Source organism: Bombus vancouverensis, unplaced genomic scaffold (assembly GCF_051014615.1).
Source record: "Bombus vancouverensis nearcticus unplaced genomic scaffold, iyBomVanc1_principal scaffold0034, whole genome shotgun sequence".
Lineage (NCBI taxonomy): Eukaryota > Metazoa > Arthropoda > Insecta > Hymenoptera > Apidae > Bombus > Bombus vancouverensis.
The window spans coordinates 612,116-629,286 of record NW_027468925.1 but is presented as its reverse complement, the minus strand read 5'-3'; the positions used below and the strand labels follow the sequence as shown (position 1 = coordinate 629,286).

Genomic DNA, 17,171 nt, shown 5'->3' with positions numbered 1-17,171 from the left:
GCAAAGAAGAAAGGGTGCGTTTCTACAGCCTCGTTATAGTAACCACGAATACCGATCTCTGAATTACTGGTTACTAAACATAAATATCCTATAAAATTTAATATATTTCTTTAATTTTTAATACATACATGAGTTAGTAGTTCTAAATTATGAATCATCTTACCTGTGATATTACACTTTTCCTTATAATATCATCACTCAAGTGAACAACATTAAGATCATGTAAACCATGTCATCCTATCTTACTGTGAAGATACTTAGTTATGTTATCTAACATTATAAAAATATCATCAAATTCAAGTCCTTTTATTCACATCACATGGCCACGACGATCTGGTTCTTCGTTATATAATGTTCTAAAATTTGTCGTACATATAGGATGTACAAACCGTGATATCAAGGTATCAGTTCTTCCTTCCCAAGGGACAGTTTCATTAAAATTCTGATAGAATTAAAAATTAATTATTAATATTCTAACAATCATATATGTTAAATACATTATAGTCAACGATATATACCTGAGCGAATGTAGGGGTGATTCCTCGATAATTATAAATGTCATCAGCCCACATCATTGTGCCACTTCTTTGTACTCCAGCCTCTGGATTAGCAGCCTAAACAAACATACAAAATTTTATAGAAGCTGCACAAAATATAGTATATATGCGCAATATTGAAGCGTTCAAGGGGATATAAAGGTAATGTACATCACATACACGTGTACTCTCATGCAACAAAATACAATTAGATTTAATAGTATAAGCTCTTTTATTCATCATAATAGATTGGAAATTTAAGTGTCTTACGAGGGTGAGTAAAAAGTTACCCGCTCTGTCGGTGTAGAATTTATTTTAAGCAATTGTCAAAAAAGACATACATCATTTTTTGACATAATCACTCAATTTCTGTATACACTTTGTCCATTTGCTGAAGGACCTTCGTATTTTCTCATTAAAAAATGTTTTGGGCTGAGCTGCGAACCACGAATGCATCGTCGTCTTCACCTTTTCATCAGCTTTCTCGGCATCCATCTCGCACAAACTTTTTAAAACCCAAATCTGTCGTGCACTATTGCATAAGCAGAGCCGTGGCTGATTTGCAAATGATTTGCCACATTATCCAGTGTCACTCGTCTATTCCATAGAGCATAAGTTCATGAGCACGTTCAATGTTGTCATCGTGGATGTGGACGGGCGTCCAGCTGTTTTTTCATAACACTTGTGCGATCTTCTTTGAACTTTTGTGCCCATTCAAACGCACTTCGTGACAAAACACTTTCTCCATAATGTGCATTAAATCTTTGATAAATATAGGCATCAAACATAACCTCCGACCACAAGAAACGAATCACAGCATCCTGCACTGTTCTCCTGCAAATCGCCATTGCAAAGCGCCATTACTCGCGCAACGGTCACAAACGAATTGACGTAACATAATGAAACCTACGCAGCAGCACTGAACAGATATTGACGTCATACGAAGAGTGCAGATGGATCAATACGGTCGACAGAAATTTTAACTATCTGGAGTGCGGATAAATTTTTACCGAGAGTCGTATAGGAATCTATAATTTGTAAGTACACCTTTGGCTGAATGGAAATTTCTCTTACATATAGTCAAAAATGCAGAAACAGTGTATTGAATTGGAAAGTGATAAAAAATAAGCGAAGTTTCGAGGTTGCATGTGATTGCATGAGTTCACAGGATGTTTTTAGCGAATAAAAAATAATTTTGAAAGACACGAGACTTATCTTGTATTTTATGCACTCTCTGTGTCCGAATCTCCAGAATCTCTCTATCTTATGAAGTGTTTTAGATTAGCCGGAAAATTTTGTATGTACATACAAGAAGTATACGATCTAAGTGGAATATTCCATTATTCTCTTGATACAACAGAAACGAAATTTACAGAACTTCTCAGAAAGGTGGTTTTTTATTACCAAATTAATAGAATTAATATACGTTTATCATCTTTACATACCTAAGTCGTGGAGGTTTATCGTGCGTAGAAAATTAGTGTCGTTTCAAAGTTACATTTCGTACATTTTAAGCCTATAATTTGTAACGTACAAAACAATGCAAATTTGTGCTGTTTCTGATCTCCACAATAAGAAAATCCAACTTTAGGTTTTTTACACAATGATATTTATGGAACAGTAATATCATATTATTGCATCGCTTGGAGAATGAAGTCAAGGTACGATGTGACCCTAGTGTAAACGCTGGGATAGCCAGCTGTGCCGCACTTATAAGCATAAGACACAATACCTATTAAATACAAGGTTAATACAATGTTGTATCAGCAGTGGTCCGCCGCGGTCAGCCTGAAAGGATCGTTAAATTTTTAATCAAAGATACTGAAATATATCGATCGAATTGTATTGAAATTATACTTATATACAGTAATAATCTTCTATTGATTTGTGTATTGAAATACTCCAATTTATAATGTACATGTTATATGTATTTTGAGCAAAACTAAGATTAGAAGGAAATTAGATTAAATACCATAATGAGGTGTGAGAAGTGGGCAAAACTATTGAATTGTGTTTATCTATTATTTCTAATGTTTAAGACGTCGATTTGATGTTAATTCGAATTGACGTGTCTTCAGATACCGTATAGTTTGTAGTAACTCTGTAACTTAATTACCATACAAGAATCCTTTCCACCCTGAGCATGTTCGGCGCATATTATACCATCAGTGATATCAGGTGCATTAGGAAATTTGGAACAAGCTATTTTGCATTCGGCGTTCTTAATCACTGGCATTTGTACTACCATTAATGCATTACGTCGTGGTCGTCCTACGAAGAAAATAAGAAAGATATTTAAGACTGGAACTGTTTAATTTTATTATAAAATTGATATCACTTACTATATCTTAACGCTCCCCATCCAGCAACAAGGGGGTTATAGCCGACGAAGTTGCTCTTTCGTAGGGGCTCTTTCGTACAAATGGGATATACGTACCCTGAAAAATAAAAAAATAAATGAAAATGCAGGAAACGAATGACCAAAAGTATGAGAAAGAATTGTACACGCTTTATGACACAATATATGTGTACAGTAAGAAATTTCAGGATATGATACTTCAGTAATACTCAATAGCATATATATATATATATATATATATATATATATATATATATATATATACATATATATATATTTGAGGACTTACTCGAAAATGGCACCTCCTCCGCCAATCTAAGAATGGCAATATTATGATTGCGTATGTTTTCTATTCCATCCATATGTGCACAATGTGCTGCGGTCAAAACATGCCTAGCCGATATCAGGGAACCTCCGCACTTCCATAGTGGTTTGTCTGGGTGTCGGGGATTACGAAAACCTAATGCAGCGATCCATGGCCAAGCGCCTAAAATGCAATAGTCATAGTTGTGAATATACATAATTTTTTCTCACGTAACGAGTAACAACGATTATTACCTATTCGATATTCGATCATACAGCAGACGATAAGTACATACGTACAAATACTCTGAAATAGAGATTTGATAAAGACAGAAATTAAATTTTTATTCCAGTGAAATACAAATTATTAAATAATTCTATATAATTTCTATTTGAACTATACTGAACTATAAAGTTCAAACGTGTAATTTCTGCCCTAACAGTTTTTGATCTCTATCCATATTATTACTCCTATATCAATTTTTTATTTCAAGCAAAAAGATACTCTTTCTAACATGAAGTAAAAGAAAGAAATAATTCAAGTTAATAAGTAAAGTTACTACCGATGAAATCATAGCATTATTATTTAGTCTAATTGAAATGTACATTGATGTGCTGTTTAATGCCTTTAAAGTTCATTCTTTGCAGTAAATGGCTTATTATTAATCGGAAAGAAAGACATAAAACGTACCAAGTTCAGCTGGTTTACCATCGACCAGCCTGGTATGAGAGACGTTGCTAAAACCACAGTATGGTGGTCGCAAAGCCTTATACTTGTACACAGTTTTTATTAAAATTTCTCTCTTCTCTTTGTTTGGATCGTTCGGACAGCAAACGATCGTAACATTGCCCTGGTATCTGCACACTGATCGTCTATAAAAATCGGTGGCTGTACGGTACTGTATCTGCCATATTTCTTGCAGAGGTTTACATTTTCTGTAGTCAAGGCACCTGCCTTCTTGATTGTCCGGTGTGGTACATTCTGGATCAAACAATTTTAAAACATTTATACAGTTCAAAGATGCGTAAGAAAGCGACACCGATTACTCAACTTTCGAAGTAAAAAGCCGATCAAGTCCACCGGATTGCCCTACAGACACGTATTAATCCGTAAGAGTTAGTCATCATGTTGATAATAATTATCTAAAGAAACTTTTCACGTGAAAATATAAAATTTTAATTGATTAGATATTGTGTTAGCCATACTTAAGAAAGAAAATGAAAATGAATGAAATGAAAGAAAAGGACTACCTTCAACCTCATTTTTTAAATAAACACTTTGTCAGTTTTGCGGTAAATAAATTCTTAGGAATTCAGGACAGTTTTTAGTGAATCATTTTGTTTCGACCGTTCGCGGAGAGACGCGATCGCGAGATAGCACGTCAACGAGAGTTGTAAGTTCCCGTTACGATTAAATAATCGACGCCACGAACTGATCGATCCCCTTATTTCGATTATGATAATAAGGGTAGTTCAATGAAATTCCACAGAATTAACACAAATAAATTAATGTTTATTTCAACAACTTATTAACTAGAAAGATATAAAAGGAACAAAAAAAATGTAACTGCGTTTTGGTTGATAAGTAATGCGCGACATACCACATGTGTTGACGGTTCGACTTCTCGAAAAGTTCTGAACGCCTTTCGATTTTTTTCGTTTTTTCTGGAAGGCGACCCCCACTACGTTCGGATCACGCCACATTCTTTTACTGCGAGGTAAAATACGGGCCACGAGTCGACGTTTCTGGAAGTCGCCCTGCTTAATGAACCACGCGCTTGCCACTACAATGTTTGTTTGCCGGGCAGACGCGACGATCCGTCTGCGACATTATAGTGCCGCGATCGATAGTTAAGAATATGACCTATGGTAAGCCGCATGGCGTAACATTCTCCCCCCGTTGAGAGGGTACCGATCAAATTAGCGGGGTGTGGTTGAAGTTCCCATCTTATTTCGTCTCGGTGGCTAGTTGTTCGGGTTTCTCGAGATCGGGTTGAATTGGCAGTGGGACAAGCCTTTTGACGCCCCGATCCAAAATGCTCTTTGCCGTCTGAACTGTAGCTGTCCGGATGACACCATCGGCGCCTGGATGAACCTTGATAACTCGGCCCAGAGGCCAATGCATGGAGGGAACGTTGTCCTCTCTGAGGATGACGATTGTGCCCTTTTGGATGCTGTGTCCACCCTTGCTCCATTTATTGCGGTTGGTTAGCTCGTTCAAATACTCCTTATGCCAGCTGCCATTTGGAGAGTCGGTTCGATGGAATGTCTCTGAAATCTCGATCACGTAAGCACATTAATGAATCGCCAATGAGGAAATGTCCGGGAGTGAGGGCTAGGAGATCATTTGGATCGGTGGAGATAGGAGTTAGCGGGCGGGAATTGAGGACTGCTTCTATTTCTATGATAAGAGTATTACGGTGTTAAGCTCATATGTTTCTGTTTCTCCACTCGCGCTGCGCCATAATATCCTTTGATATTTCCGATCCTCTGGTCGTACGAGGAATTGCCGATACATTTTCTCGATGTCGCCAGTGAGTACGTACTGATGAGCGCGGAATCTAATTAATATACAAAATAAATTGTGAATTGATTCGAGAATATAGGATTTCCCCATTTTCATGATTATCGTGATTTTTGTATAAATATATTTGTGAAGATACTAATAATTAGGTACTTATAAATTAGTATTGTCAATTATTTTGCATTTATAATTCCGCCTCTAGTATAAGTGTTAATTGAAAACTAACTTTATGTTTCAAAAAGTACTAGCAAAGTCGTTGAGTAACAAGCCACTGATGCTAACACAAATAGCATTGTCGTAATTAAATATTTCTAAATATTCATTTTTCATTTTGAACCTGTAGAAACGATTTATTATATATACTATTAGCTAAGTAATTGCATATTTAATTAAGTCGAAATATAAAACTTAGTTATTTTAATAATTTAAAAAATAAAAAACTGACAAACATTTCAATTTAATTTATGGTTGGATCAAAAGACAGTTATTTTTCATTAATTGAAATATTGCAATGCAGAGTACTTTCCAAAATACGCCGAGAGTATTCCTGATGGTGAAACGAGCGTTGCTTCATCGAACGCAGCTAAAGAAAACAACATCTATGTAGTTGGTGGTACGATGCCTGAAATAGAGGGCGATAAATTGTACAATACCTGTACTATTTGGGGTCCCGATGGAACTTTGATAGCAAAGCACCGAAAGGTAAGTAATATATTCCTTTATGGCTTTGAATTTGAAAATATTGGGGTGAAGAAAGTGACTCTATCTAGGAATAATTTAGGAATATACATATGTACATACGTATACTATAACCAATTCTATAATTTACGGTTTATAAAATACGTTATGATACGGGAAACGCCCATTTTTGTTGTAATGTGTTTGTTGTTGTATAAATTTTTCACATACTTAAAATATTATTATACTTATTTTTTCTCCTTTTTAAACATTATTAAATGATAAGATTCTTTAATAAAAGAAAGTGATAAAAACGCTGTCAGTTATTAAATAAAAAATAATTAAAGTTTAGGAGTTGGTAACTTTGATATTAAATTAGAAAAGTTGCAGCAATAGAATTAGCGACCACATTTTTATGTTATTAGGTACATCTATTCGACATCGACATTCCTAATAAGATTACTTTTCGAGAGAGTGATTCACTCAGTCCTGGTAACTCCCTAACGACGTTCGATGTGAAGGGCTGCAAAATAGGTATTGGCATTTGCTATGATATTAGATTCGAGGAAATGGCACGCATTTATCGGAACAAAGGTACAGTAACTTAATCGATCAATACTTAACTAGCAAAAAATTAAATATCTTTCTTAAATATATTCTATATAAAATTAATATAATCTGTAACTCTGTATAAAAAGAAGCTTAATTTAAAAAACCAGTATATTTGCTGAAAATGAAACAAATAAAAGAATTAAAAGCACAATAAGAGGACTGTCCTCGCATATTCAGAAATGATGGAATGTGAACCGTGCAACTACGAAGTTAATTGGTATTCGGTGGCTTCATATTTCCTGCTTCTCTGGGTTAGGTTGCCAAATGCTGATATATCCAGCGGCATTCAATATGACCACTGGACCACTGCACTGGTCATTACTTCAGCGTTTCAGAGCGAATGATAATCAATTATACGTTGCCTGCATATCACCGGCTCGTGTTCCTTAAGCAAGTTACGTCGCATGGGGACATACACAGTTGACCAATCCCTGGGGAAAGATTCTTTACGATTTGGAAACTCAAGAGAATATGGCAGTCACCGATATCGGTAATTTACAGCTTAAAATTAAAAGCGAGAGATCCATGATGTAATTAATTTTTAGTCTCGTTAATTTATCGATTTAGCCATCTTCCTCTGTATTTGTTGAATTTATTAGTAAGCATTACTTATTACTTCGTATGTTTCTTTTTTCTATCAGATCTAAAAGTTGTTGAGGAAGTAAGGGCTCAGATGCCTACATTTTCTCAGAGACGTACAGATTTGTACGACACTGTCTGTAAGAAGGAGTAACTCTACACTAAAACAGAAAATGTTTTTTTATAATATTTCTACTGCAATATCCCTTTTTTGTGAATTATTACTAATTTCTTATCATTTGTACTAAACGAATGACTCAATTAAGAAAACCAAAACGTTATAAATAATAATCTGTATATCTTGTGTATCAACATGTAATTGGATATTATAATAATATAGGAATGCTATAATAATATAGGATAATAATATAGGAGAATAATAATATAGAAAAAAATACATGCTTTTAAACACCTTTAATATCGATCACATAAATTGGTATAATTCACAATGATTACGCATACATAAAAGACCCCTTGATAGTAAAATTTACGATCAAAAGGCAATTACGTATCGTTTAACAACATTTAATTTATAACACCTTTTAAACATTTAGACAGATTAACACATAACACTTCTTATATATAAACATCAATTCGAAGTTATCAGCTTGAAGAAATTGGTCGATTAATACCTGTAGATTGTCTGTCTCGATGAAAGACTTAAAGAGAGCAAAAACATGATGATGCCGCTAATATAATATTCCTTCTTTCTTGTATCTGTCTGCCTCTCAGGTCGTTTTACTAATTACAATAAGTAATTTCGACTTCTTTGCGCTCTCTTTTAACGCATTCGAGACCGAAAGAAATTCATATCAGTCAGTAGGCAAGGATATAATATACATATTTTATATATAACTTATGTAGTAATGTATATATCATGTTAGTTTCATATTTTTTTCAACATAGAATTATTATTATATATATATATATATATAACTGTACATAATACATTATAGAATAACATAGTATATAATTTTATATTTTAAAAATATGAAGCATACTATTTAAGATTGTCATCGATTTAAAATCAAAGTATGAAAAGGATACCCTGGAGAGAGTAAAACACAGAATCATTCCAACTAAACATTCAGATCGTACCGACACCTAGGTATCGTCTTACAATTAAATCTCGGTCTCGAATGGATTAAAATGAAATACATACTTGCAGCTTCAACATCTTCAATATCGAGGAGATTCAAACTTTACAAATAAATGTAAATTGCGATGTAAAACAAAGCGATGTAAAAAGGGAAAAAGGAGGAAAGAAGGAACAGGGAAGCAAAGAGAAGAAACGAATTTTTCATTTTCTCGAAACTGGATCAAGTTTCAGGAAGACCATCCAAGTAATTGATGTCCTCTGTAATTATTTGTTAATCATGCGCGGAATCAGAACGATTCGACCTCGTTCCAAAGCAAATCGTTACTAGAGTAGAGACGGGAATTAATAATTCGTGTCAATTGTTCGATCGTGTTCACAAATTCAAATGCGGTTGAGTGGCGGAAACCATTTATAACACGTCCCATACAGCGTAGATCGCATACACGTCTTAGGATGTATTTTTGGTACTTATATATACTCTATATATATTCTTACTCTATATATACTTATATGTACTCTACATATATTCTCTATCTTAGATATACCATAAAATATTTCGTGAAATCGCGTATTCGTGTCTAATGTCAGGGATTCTCTTTCCATAATTCTGCGTTTTCTATATTATCTTTTTTCCTTATCAGTAGGCATTCTCACAATTTGTGATTAATACTGCTCGTACAGGAATGTTGGGTTTTTGACGTTGTAAAATTTCACGTGAAATAATAATGCCTATATATTGACTAATTTATCAATTAATTAAATCCGTGTATATCAAGTTTTCTATAATTTACTACTTTCGTGTAACTACAGAAATTTGATGCAATATAAAACTTGATTAAAACAGCGATTCATTAGGAAACGAGAATAATGATGCAAATATTTTTTGTAGCCATTATATAGGATTTCGATCGCATAATTAATCAGTATCAACTTACCGGTCTTTAACGGTAGAATAGAAAGAAGTGCAGGCGGTACGGAGACCGCAATTATGATCACTTTCAGATAGAATCTCCAACAGTGGTACATCTTCTTAGTCGTAATAAGTCGCGATCAGAAGCGTAAAAGAAGTTTAGCAGTGGCGTAAGTACCGCACTAGCCAGAAGTATCTGCGACAGAAATCAGAATACACTCTTTTTCGCATGGTTGGATCAATTTCGCGTGGGACTAACCTGATTGAACCTAACGCGGGATAATTGCTCAACTCACGACCTTAACCAGCCCGCTTGATTCTCTGTAAATGCTTGAAATTGACGCTTGGATTCTTTCCAGATTAACTAGCTTTGCCCCTCCCTCCCTTTATCTATTTTCTTAGATCGACTTAGAATGGATCGAACAAAGGCACAAAAGAATTCGAAGAAAACAACAACTTATTATCCAAATTGTTCATCGAGGGTAATCAATGCTGTATACTTCCTAGAATTAGGATGAATAGGGATTTGGAGAAACCCACCGGCCATGTCCAGAATAATAAAATATCTCGCTTTTGCAATCTCGCGACTCGATCCGCAATGAGGGGTAAAGGATACCGATCCGCGACCGTATATTTATTTAGTTCTCGAAAATCTGCCTATCATCTATCTGAACCATTGTTCGTTTTCACGAGTAACACGGGATATAGAAGGGAAAATAAAGGAAAGGAAGGTGGGGATAAGTAGAAGCTTGGGGCCAAGTTTAATTCACTGAAACCGAGCTGCTTGTATTATCACAAAACAAAATTGCCAGTACGTCATTTCCGTACTCTCGTCCTCGCGAAAATGGTTTTGCTCGTTAAGAAAAAACGAAGAGACAGGGGAAGAGAAGAGAGGAAAAAGCAAACGGAGAGCGCTTTTAAAAAGCTGGCGAACCGTGTGTTACCACAACGAGATACGCGGTGCTATTTGTCGCTTTAAATTGTGTCGCAACTCGTTTTTGAGATCTTTGCCAGGGACGCGTTAAAACACGCTGCAAATATATTTCTGGCTTTTCTGGGGTTTAACTGAAATATGACAAATAACGTTGTAAAACATATGTACTTATGACTTACAGAGTAATTGAGTGTACAAAATATATAGTATACAAAATAGCCAGCGATTTAGGGCTTTAAAAGATCAAAAGAAAAGAAAAGAAAAGAAAAGAAAAGAAAAGAAAAGAATGTTGTCGAAGGGCATGTGTTGGTTCGACGCTGAATTTTAGAGACGTCGAAGATCCATTAGAGTCGTTTAGTGGCAACAGAGGTGAAAATGTCGAACGATGGTTCGAGTCGTTCGAGGAAGTCGCTGATACGTGCATGTGGTCGGATGGGCAGAAGGCAGTCTACGCCAGGAAGCTGCTGAAGGGATCAGCGAAAATATTTGCGAGCTTCGAGTGTCATGCCAGGACTTGGCATGAGTTGAAGAGGGGGCTAGTGAAAGAATTTTCGAGGAAAGTCAACAGTAGGCAAGTTCATCAGAAACTTGAAGAAACAAAAAAGGAGAGTGATGAAGCATGTTTGGCGTACATGTACCGTATGCTCGAGATAGCCAGCCATGTGGACATGGAGGAGGAAGCAAAGGTGGAATACATAGTGGATGGAATAATAGACGACGAGAACAATAAGGCTGTATTGTACGGCGCTACGTCAATCAAAGAGTTGAGGAAGAGGTTAGTAATGTACGAAGAGCAGAAGAGTCGCAGAGCAAAGTCGATTGTGAAGCCGGCTAAAACCCAGAAGAACGGGAAGCCCAGTCAATCTGTAGACGCAATGAAGAAAAGAAGATGCTTCATTTGCGGTAGTGAGGATCATCTAAGTGTTACGTGTCCGGAGAGGGGAGAAGGTGTTAAGTGTTTCAAGTGCAGCGGATTTGGACATATTGCAGCGAGGTGTACGGCACGACCGAAAGAGACTTGCGTAGTGTCAAGATCCGAAAAGGGAAAGTACTTGAAGGACGTGTCGATAGATGGCTGCAGGTTTGTCTCGTTAGTGGATACAGGTAGTGACCTTACGTTCATACGAGCGGATGAGTATGCGGGGTTAGGATCACCACCTTTGGGAAACTGCAAACTTAGGTTCGATGGTTTTGGTTCTGTTGGCAATAGTACCTGGGGCGAGTTCACAAGGGTAATGACGGTCGACGGGTGCGACTTTACTGTCACTCTGCATGTTGTCTCGAATAAGGTAATGACAAGACACAGTCTACTCTTAGGTACCGACTTTTTAGACCAGGTAGAGTTGCGAGTCAAACGGGGCGAGGTGACATTTTTACGACTCGACGATCAGACCGACGGTCACGAGGACGCGCCGGATGTACTGGGGGTAAACGCGGTAGAACAGACCGACGAAACAGACCTGACACGCGTACGGGAACCGCATTATCGTGAAGCGATTCGCGATATCGTTAGGGGGTATAGGCCGGAGAAGAAGCGAGACGTCGGAATAACCGAGAAAATAGTTCTGAAAAGCGACAAACCGGTAGCGCGAAGACCGCGAAGACTGGCGCCGTCGGAAAGAAAGGAAGTAGATGATCTGATGGAAGCGTGGATAAACGAGGGTGTCATCAAATCGTCAGACTTGGAGTATGCGAGTCCGATAGGTGTAGTTAGAAAGAAAGATTTGTGTGTGCGTGTGGCTAGATGGGCCTTGTTACTAGGCGAGATTAAGTATCAGGCGTGTCATCGGCCGGGGAAAAGTATGCAGCATGTAGATGCTCCGAGTAGGAACCCCCTGCCGAGCACTATGTATGTAACGGAGAGTGAAGACGGGCTGATTGCACGGTTGAGAAGGGCACAGAACAAGGACATTGAAGTCTGTAGGATTTTGGACGCCGCAACGTGCAGTCAGGCCGATGGGCAGGTAGTAAGAAACAATATTTTGTATAAGGAGTGTGAGGACGATGTGCTAATAGTAGTATCGAAGGCGATGCGGGCTCAGGTAGTCAGGCAAGCGCACGAGCGTGGGCATTTCGAGGTTACCAAAACAGAAGCTATGGTCAAGAAGGACTTCTGGTTCAAGGGGTTACGCGAAAGGGTCGAACACGTGGTATCCAACTGCCTTGACTGTAGCCTAACCGAACGAAACATAGGTAAGCTGGAAGGGAACCTGCGAAATTACAAGAAAAGAAGAAAGCGTGCGAAGCAGTACCTGAGGAAGGACCCGTGCACACCTCGATTTTATGAAACCTTGGGTCCTAAATGCCGAAAGTGACGCATCTGATGACAGCGAGATAGAAGGCAACATCTGAGGGCAGATGTTATTGCAGGATGGCCGAATGTAGTATCGTGGACGAAAGGCCTGGGCAATATCGGACGAACTATGAACAGTGTCGCGAGAGCCGAGGCGCCGTCGGGCCCATCAATGTGTCATCGGTCTTTTCAAGTGCATAGTTTCGTGGAAAAGACCTACGTGACCCTGGCCACGAGCGTCTGCGGAACACGTGTGCGGTGGGCCTAGGAAAAGGGCAATAGAATGCGACAACAGTTAGTCGAGAAACAGTGTGCGAGTCGGGAAACAGAGCGCGAGTCGAGAACGAGAGTGCGAGTCGAGAAGCAGAGTGCGAGTCGAGCGGAGACGGAGGTTGCGAGTGGCGTTGCCGAGAGAGTGTGGATTGCGCTGTGTTCTGTACGTTTGGTGTGAATAGTTCAAGTTAAGCCACAATCGTCTTATCTGTCTGATTAACATCTCTATTGTCCACGTTTTGTAAACATATTACATCACGATATTACATATATTTCTGGCTTTTCTGGGGTTTAACTGAAATATGACAAATAACGTTGTAAAACATATGTACTTATGACTTACAGAGTAATTGAGTGTACAAAATATATAGTATACAAAATAGCCAGCGATTTAGGGCTTTAAAAGATCAAAAGAAAAGAAAAGAAAAGAAAAGAAAAGAAAAGAAAAGAAAAGAAGAAAGATAATATGTTGTGGCAGTCTAAGTCGATCTAAGAAAATAGATAAAGGGAGGGAGGGGCAAAGCTAGTTAATCCGGAAAGAATCCAAGCGTCAATTTCAAGCATTTACAGAGAATCACTATTGAAGGTTCAAAGGCCGACTAGTGAGCTTCATCCTATCTCATTTTTTAATCAGGCGATGGATCGACGAATCGTATTGATTTCGAGGATTATTATAGTTCTGTGGGAATTTTAAAGCGTGGTTTGTCTAATCTTGTCTCGTTAGCTACAGACTCTTTGGCGAGCAGCCTGAAACTTGATCCAGTTTCGAGAAAATGAAATATTCGTTTTTCCTCTTTGCTTCCCTGTTCCTTCTTTCCTCCTTTTTCCCTTTTTACATCGCGTTAAGACCCGTTAAATAATATTGACTGCCGTGGACGCTGGCTGAGAAGTGCACTTTATAACTAGCTTTAAAATCACTGACGTCGATGAGGACAAAGGTAAGTTAGAGGGTCATTTATCTGAGCTGGTGTTATTCCGCTGTACAAACTATTTCCGGCCAGTACCTTTTATGTACTTTCGCTTCCGCTAACAAGCAACGCGCCATGTCCATCACTGTTCTATTATACCTTTCCGCTGTCCCGTTTAATTCATGTACGTATGTTGGGCAATTATTTATTCTTATACCTTTATCCCTAGCAAATTTATAAATTCGATTATTTAAATATTCTTTACCATTATCGCATCTTAATATTTTTAACCTCTTGCCCGTTAAATTTTCGGCTTCATTTACGAACTGTACGAAAGAATCAAAGACCTCATCTTTTGATTTTATACAATAGATCCTAGCTATTTTACTATAATCATCGATAAATGAAATGAAATATTTTTCTACATTGAATCCGGTAGTCTTAAAGGGACCACATACGTCCGTATGAATAATTTCCATTATTTCCTTAGCCTTAGTTCGATTATTTTTGAAAGGTAAGTTATGCATTTTGCTTTCTATACACACCCTACATTTCAAAAGTTCCTTTTCAAATTCATTCGGTATGCCAGTCACTAGCTGCTCTTTACCCAAAATCTCTAAATATTTAAAATTTACGTGTCCTAGCATCCTATGCCATCTTTCCTTTTTACTCATACCACTACGTTCGGCGCTGTTTACTAAGTGCTTCTTCCCTTTCAATATACTTTTTATTCTATATGTCCCATTCTCTTTGAACGCTACAGCTGTAAGTATATTATCCTCATCTATTACTTTCGCAATATTTCCTTTGGAAATAACCGTATTCTTATTGTCTGTTAGTTTACCTAAACTAATCAAATTTGCGGACATTTCTTTCGCGTAAAATACTTTCCTCATATTTATTTTATTTTGTTTTCCGAATGCTTCAAAATGACTTATAACATTCCCAACTTTTGTCGCTTTTATCGGTCTATTATCGCCTAAATATATAATATATTTACCGGTTCTTTTAGGTCGATAGATTTATCGAAATAATTTATATTATTAATTATGTGATCGGTACAACCGCTATCTAATAGCCACACTATTTCGTTCTTACTTATTTCATTCGTCTCACTGCTGTTTGCTGCGTGCGCCGTTGCTGTCCATATGCCTGCTCTTGAGTTTCCATGCTCGCCCGTGCCGGTTCTTGATTGACGATGAAAGTTTCCACGTCCTCTGCTCGTATTGCCTTTGTTCTCTCTTCCTCTGTTTCGACCACGTGTTGGCCCATGCCAATAGCCGTTACTGCTTCCCGCTTGGACGCCATTTTGACACTCTCTCGCAAAGTGTCCTAATCTTCCACATCTGAAGCATCCTTCCTTTTTTGCAGAAAAGGCGTTGGTTTGCCTTTCTCCTCCATTGGATTTATTTTTCTTCTCTGCTATTTCTATTTTATTTTTCACATACGCTACCGTTTGATTCTCTTCTTTCAATGCGTCTATTATGTCCGCTATGTAGCTGTATTCTTCGGCTAACGTATTCAGCATGTAATTCAGCTTTTCCCTCTCACTTACTTGTGCGCCCGCACTTTTTAATTCATTTATTAATTTTTCGAAATCGTTAAAGAATGATGCTGAATCACTGTAGTTCTCCAGTCTTATGTTTTCCAATCTCCTTCTGCATACGATCTGCAGTGCCGTCGACTCTTTCAAGTACATTTCATCGAACCTTTTTATTATATCATACGCCGTTTTTCCTTCCCTAACATACTCCAATTGTCTGTTCGATATTGCACTATAAATTATATTTATCGCCTTCAAATCCTTTTTGTCCCAGTCTTCATCGTCTCTTTCGTTCTTCATTCTAGTTGTAACAACCTCGCATTCCTTATATTTGAGAAACATCGTGATTCTTTGCTTCCACATTCCATAATCCTCGCCATCGAATATAGGTATCATGATTTCCGATCTCTCCATTTTAATTGATTCTTCTTTTTTTTTTCTTTTCTTACTCAAGCGTTCCTACGTGCTCGAAGTATATTTTGTTCCTCTGAAAGTTTTTTTTTCTTTACTGAAAACTCACTCGCAAGATCGTAACCACGCACTAAATATCTTGCAAAACTAGTAACCACGCTCTGCTACCATGTTAAGGAAATTCGAGGATTTGGGAATACAAATAATTGACTATATTTCCCACACAACAGTTATACATCTATATTACACTCTGAAGAACGTCTTGCACGCACGCTTGTCGCCAACCGACTATCCTAGATTCTTCTAACATCTGGCAACAGTCTTTTGTCTCCACTAAGACCTTGACGCCCTCTGGCCCTTACACACACACTCTCATGTACAGTGTAAATGTATCACTTCCTTAACACAATTATCCCGCGTTAGGTTCAATCAGGTTAGTCCCACGCGAAATTGATCCAACCATGCGAAAAAGAGTGTATTCTGATTTCTGTCGCAGATACTTCTGGCTAGTGCGGTACTTACGCCACTGCTAAACTTCTTTTACGCTTCTGATCGCGACTTATTACGACTAAGAAGATGTACCACTGTTGGAGATTCTACCTGAAAGTGATCATAATTGCGGTCTCTGTACCGCCTGCACTTCTTTCTATTCTACCGTTAAAGACCGGTAAGTTGATACTGATTAATTATGCGATCGAAATCTTATATAATGGCTACAAAAAATATTTGCATCATTATTCTCGTTTCCTAATGAATCGCTGTTTTAATCAAGTTTTATATTGCATCAAATTTCTGTAGTTACACGAAAGTAGTAAATTATAGAAAACTTGATATACACGGATTTAATTAATTGATAAATTAGTCAATATATAGGCATTATTATTTCACGTGAAATTTTACAACGTCAAAAACCTAACATTCCTGTACGAGCAGTATTAATCACAAATTGTGAGAATGCCTACTGATAAGGAAGAAAGATAATATAGAAAACGCGGACTTGTGGAAAGAGGATCCCTGACATTAGACACGAATACGCGATTTCACGAAATATTTTATGGTATATCTAAGATAGAGAATATATATAGAGTACATATAAGTATATATAGAGTAAGAATATATATAGAGTATATATAAGTACCAAAAATACATCCTAAGACGTGTATGCGATCTACGCTGTATGGGACGTGTTATAAATGGTTTCCGCCACTC

General features: G+C 37.4%; 2 protein-coding genes across 4 annotated transcripts; one reads left to right on the top strand and one right to left on the bottom strand.

Moving 5' to 3' along the window:
* The first annotated feature begins 1,460 nt into the window (after nucleotides 1–1,460).
* On the top strand, nucleotides 1,461–16,940 carry LOC143304417 (omega-amidase NIT2-A-like). 3 transcript variants are annotated; one of them, XR_013061109.1, is made up of 5 exons: nucleotides 1,461–1,573; nucleotides 6,240–6,424; nucleotides 6,826–6,994; nucleotides 7,269–7,502; nucleotides 16,459–16,940. XR_013061109.1 is itself a non-coding variant. In XM_076626878.1 (4 exons), the coding sequence occupies exons 2-4, from the start codon at nucleotides 6,341–6,343 to the stop codon at nucleotides 7,400–7,402; spliced, it is 387 nt and encodes a 128-aa protein (XP_076482993.1). In that variant the 5' UTR covers nucleotides 1,461–1,573; nucleotides 6,240–6,340; the 3' UTR covers nucleotides 7,403–8,009. The 3 variants fall into 3 exon arrangements, 1 of the variants encoding a protein (XP_076482993.1); XR_013061108.1 differs by lacking the exon at nucleotides 16,459–16,940 and adding an exon at nucleotides 7,654–8,009; XM_076626878.1 differs by lacking the exon at nucleotides 16,459–16,940 and having other exon boundaries at nucleotides 7,269–8,009.
* LOC143304418 (venom serine protease Bi-VSP-like) lies at nucleotides 1,948–3,116 on the bottom strand. The gene is made up of 2 exons (XM_076626879.1): nucleotides 2,653–3,116; nucleotides 1,948–2,324 (listed from the first exon to the last, which is right to left on the bottom strand). Exons 1-2 carry the CDS (start codon nucleotides 2,782–2,784, stop codon nucleotides 2,247–2,249), a joined length of 210 nt encoding a protein of 69 aa, XP_076482994.1. The 5' UTR covers nucleotides 2,785–3,116; the 3' UTR covers nucleotides 1,948–2,246.
* Nucleotides 16,941–17,171: the final 231 nt, after the last annotated feature.

Bases quoted from the DNA above. Each gene is read 5' to 3' on its own strand.
- LOC143304418 (XM_076626879.1), bottom strand. From the start codon at position 2,784: ATGGTAGTACAAATGCCAGTGATTAAGAACGCCGAATGCAAAATAGCT. The intron at 2,325-2,652 runs GTAATTAAGTTA...CGATCCTTTCAG, and splicing joins GTGGAAAGGATTCTTGTATG to GCTGACCGCGGCGGACCACT.
- LOC143304417 (XM_076626878.1), top strand. From the start codon at position 6,341: ATGCCTGAAATAGAGGGCGATAAATTGTACAATACCTGTACTATTTGG. The intron at 6,425-6,825 runs GTAAGTAATATA...TTATGTTATTAG, and splicing joins TGATAGCAAAGCACCGAAAG to GTACATCTATTCGACATCGA. The intron at 6,995-7,268 runs GTACAGTAACTT...TCTCTGGGTTAG, and splicing joins ACGCATTTATCGGAACAAAG to GTTGCCAAATGCTGATATAT.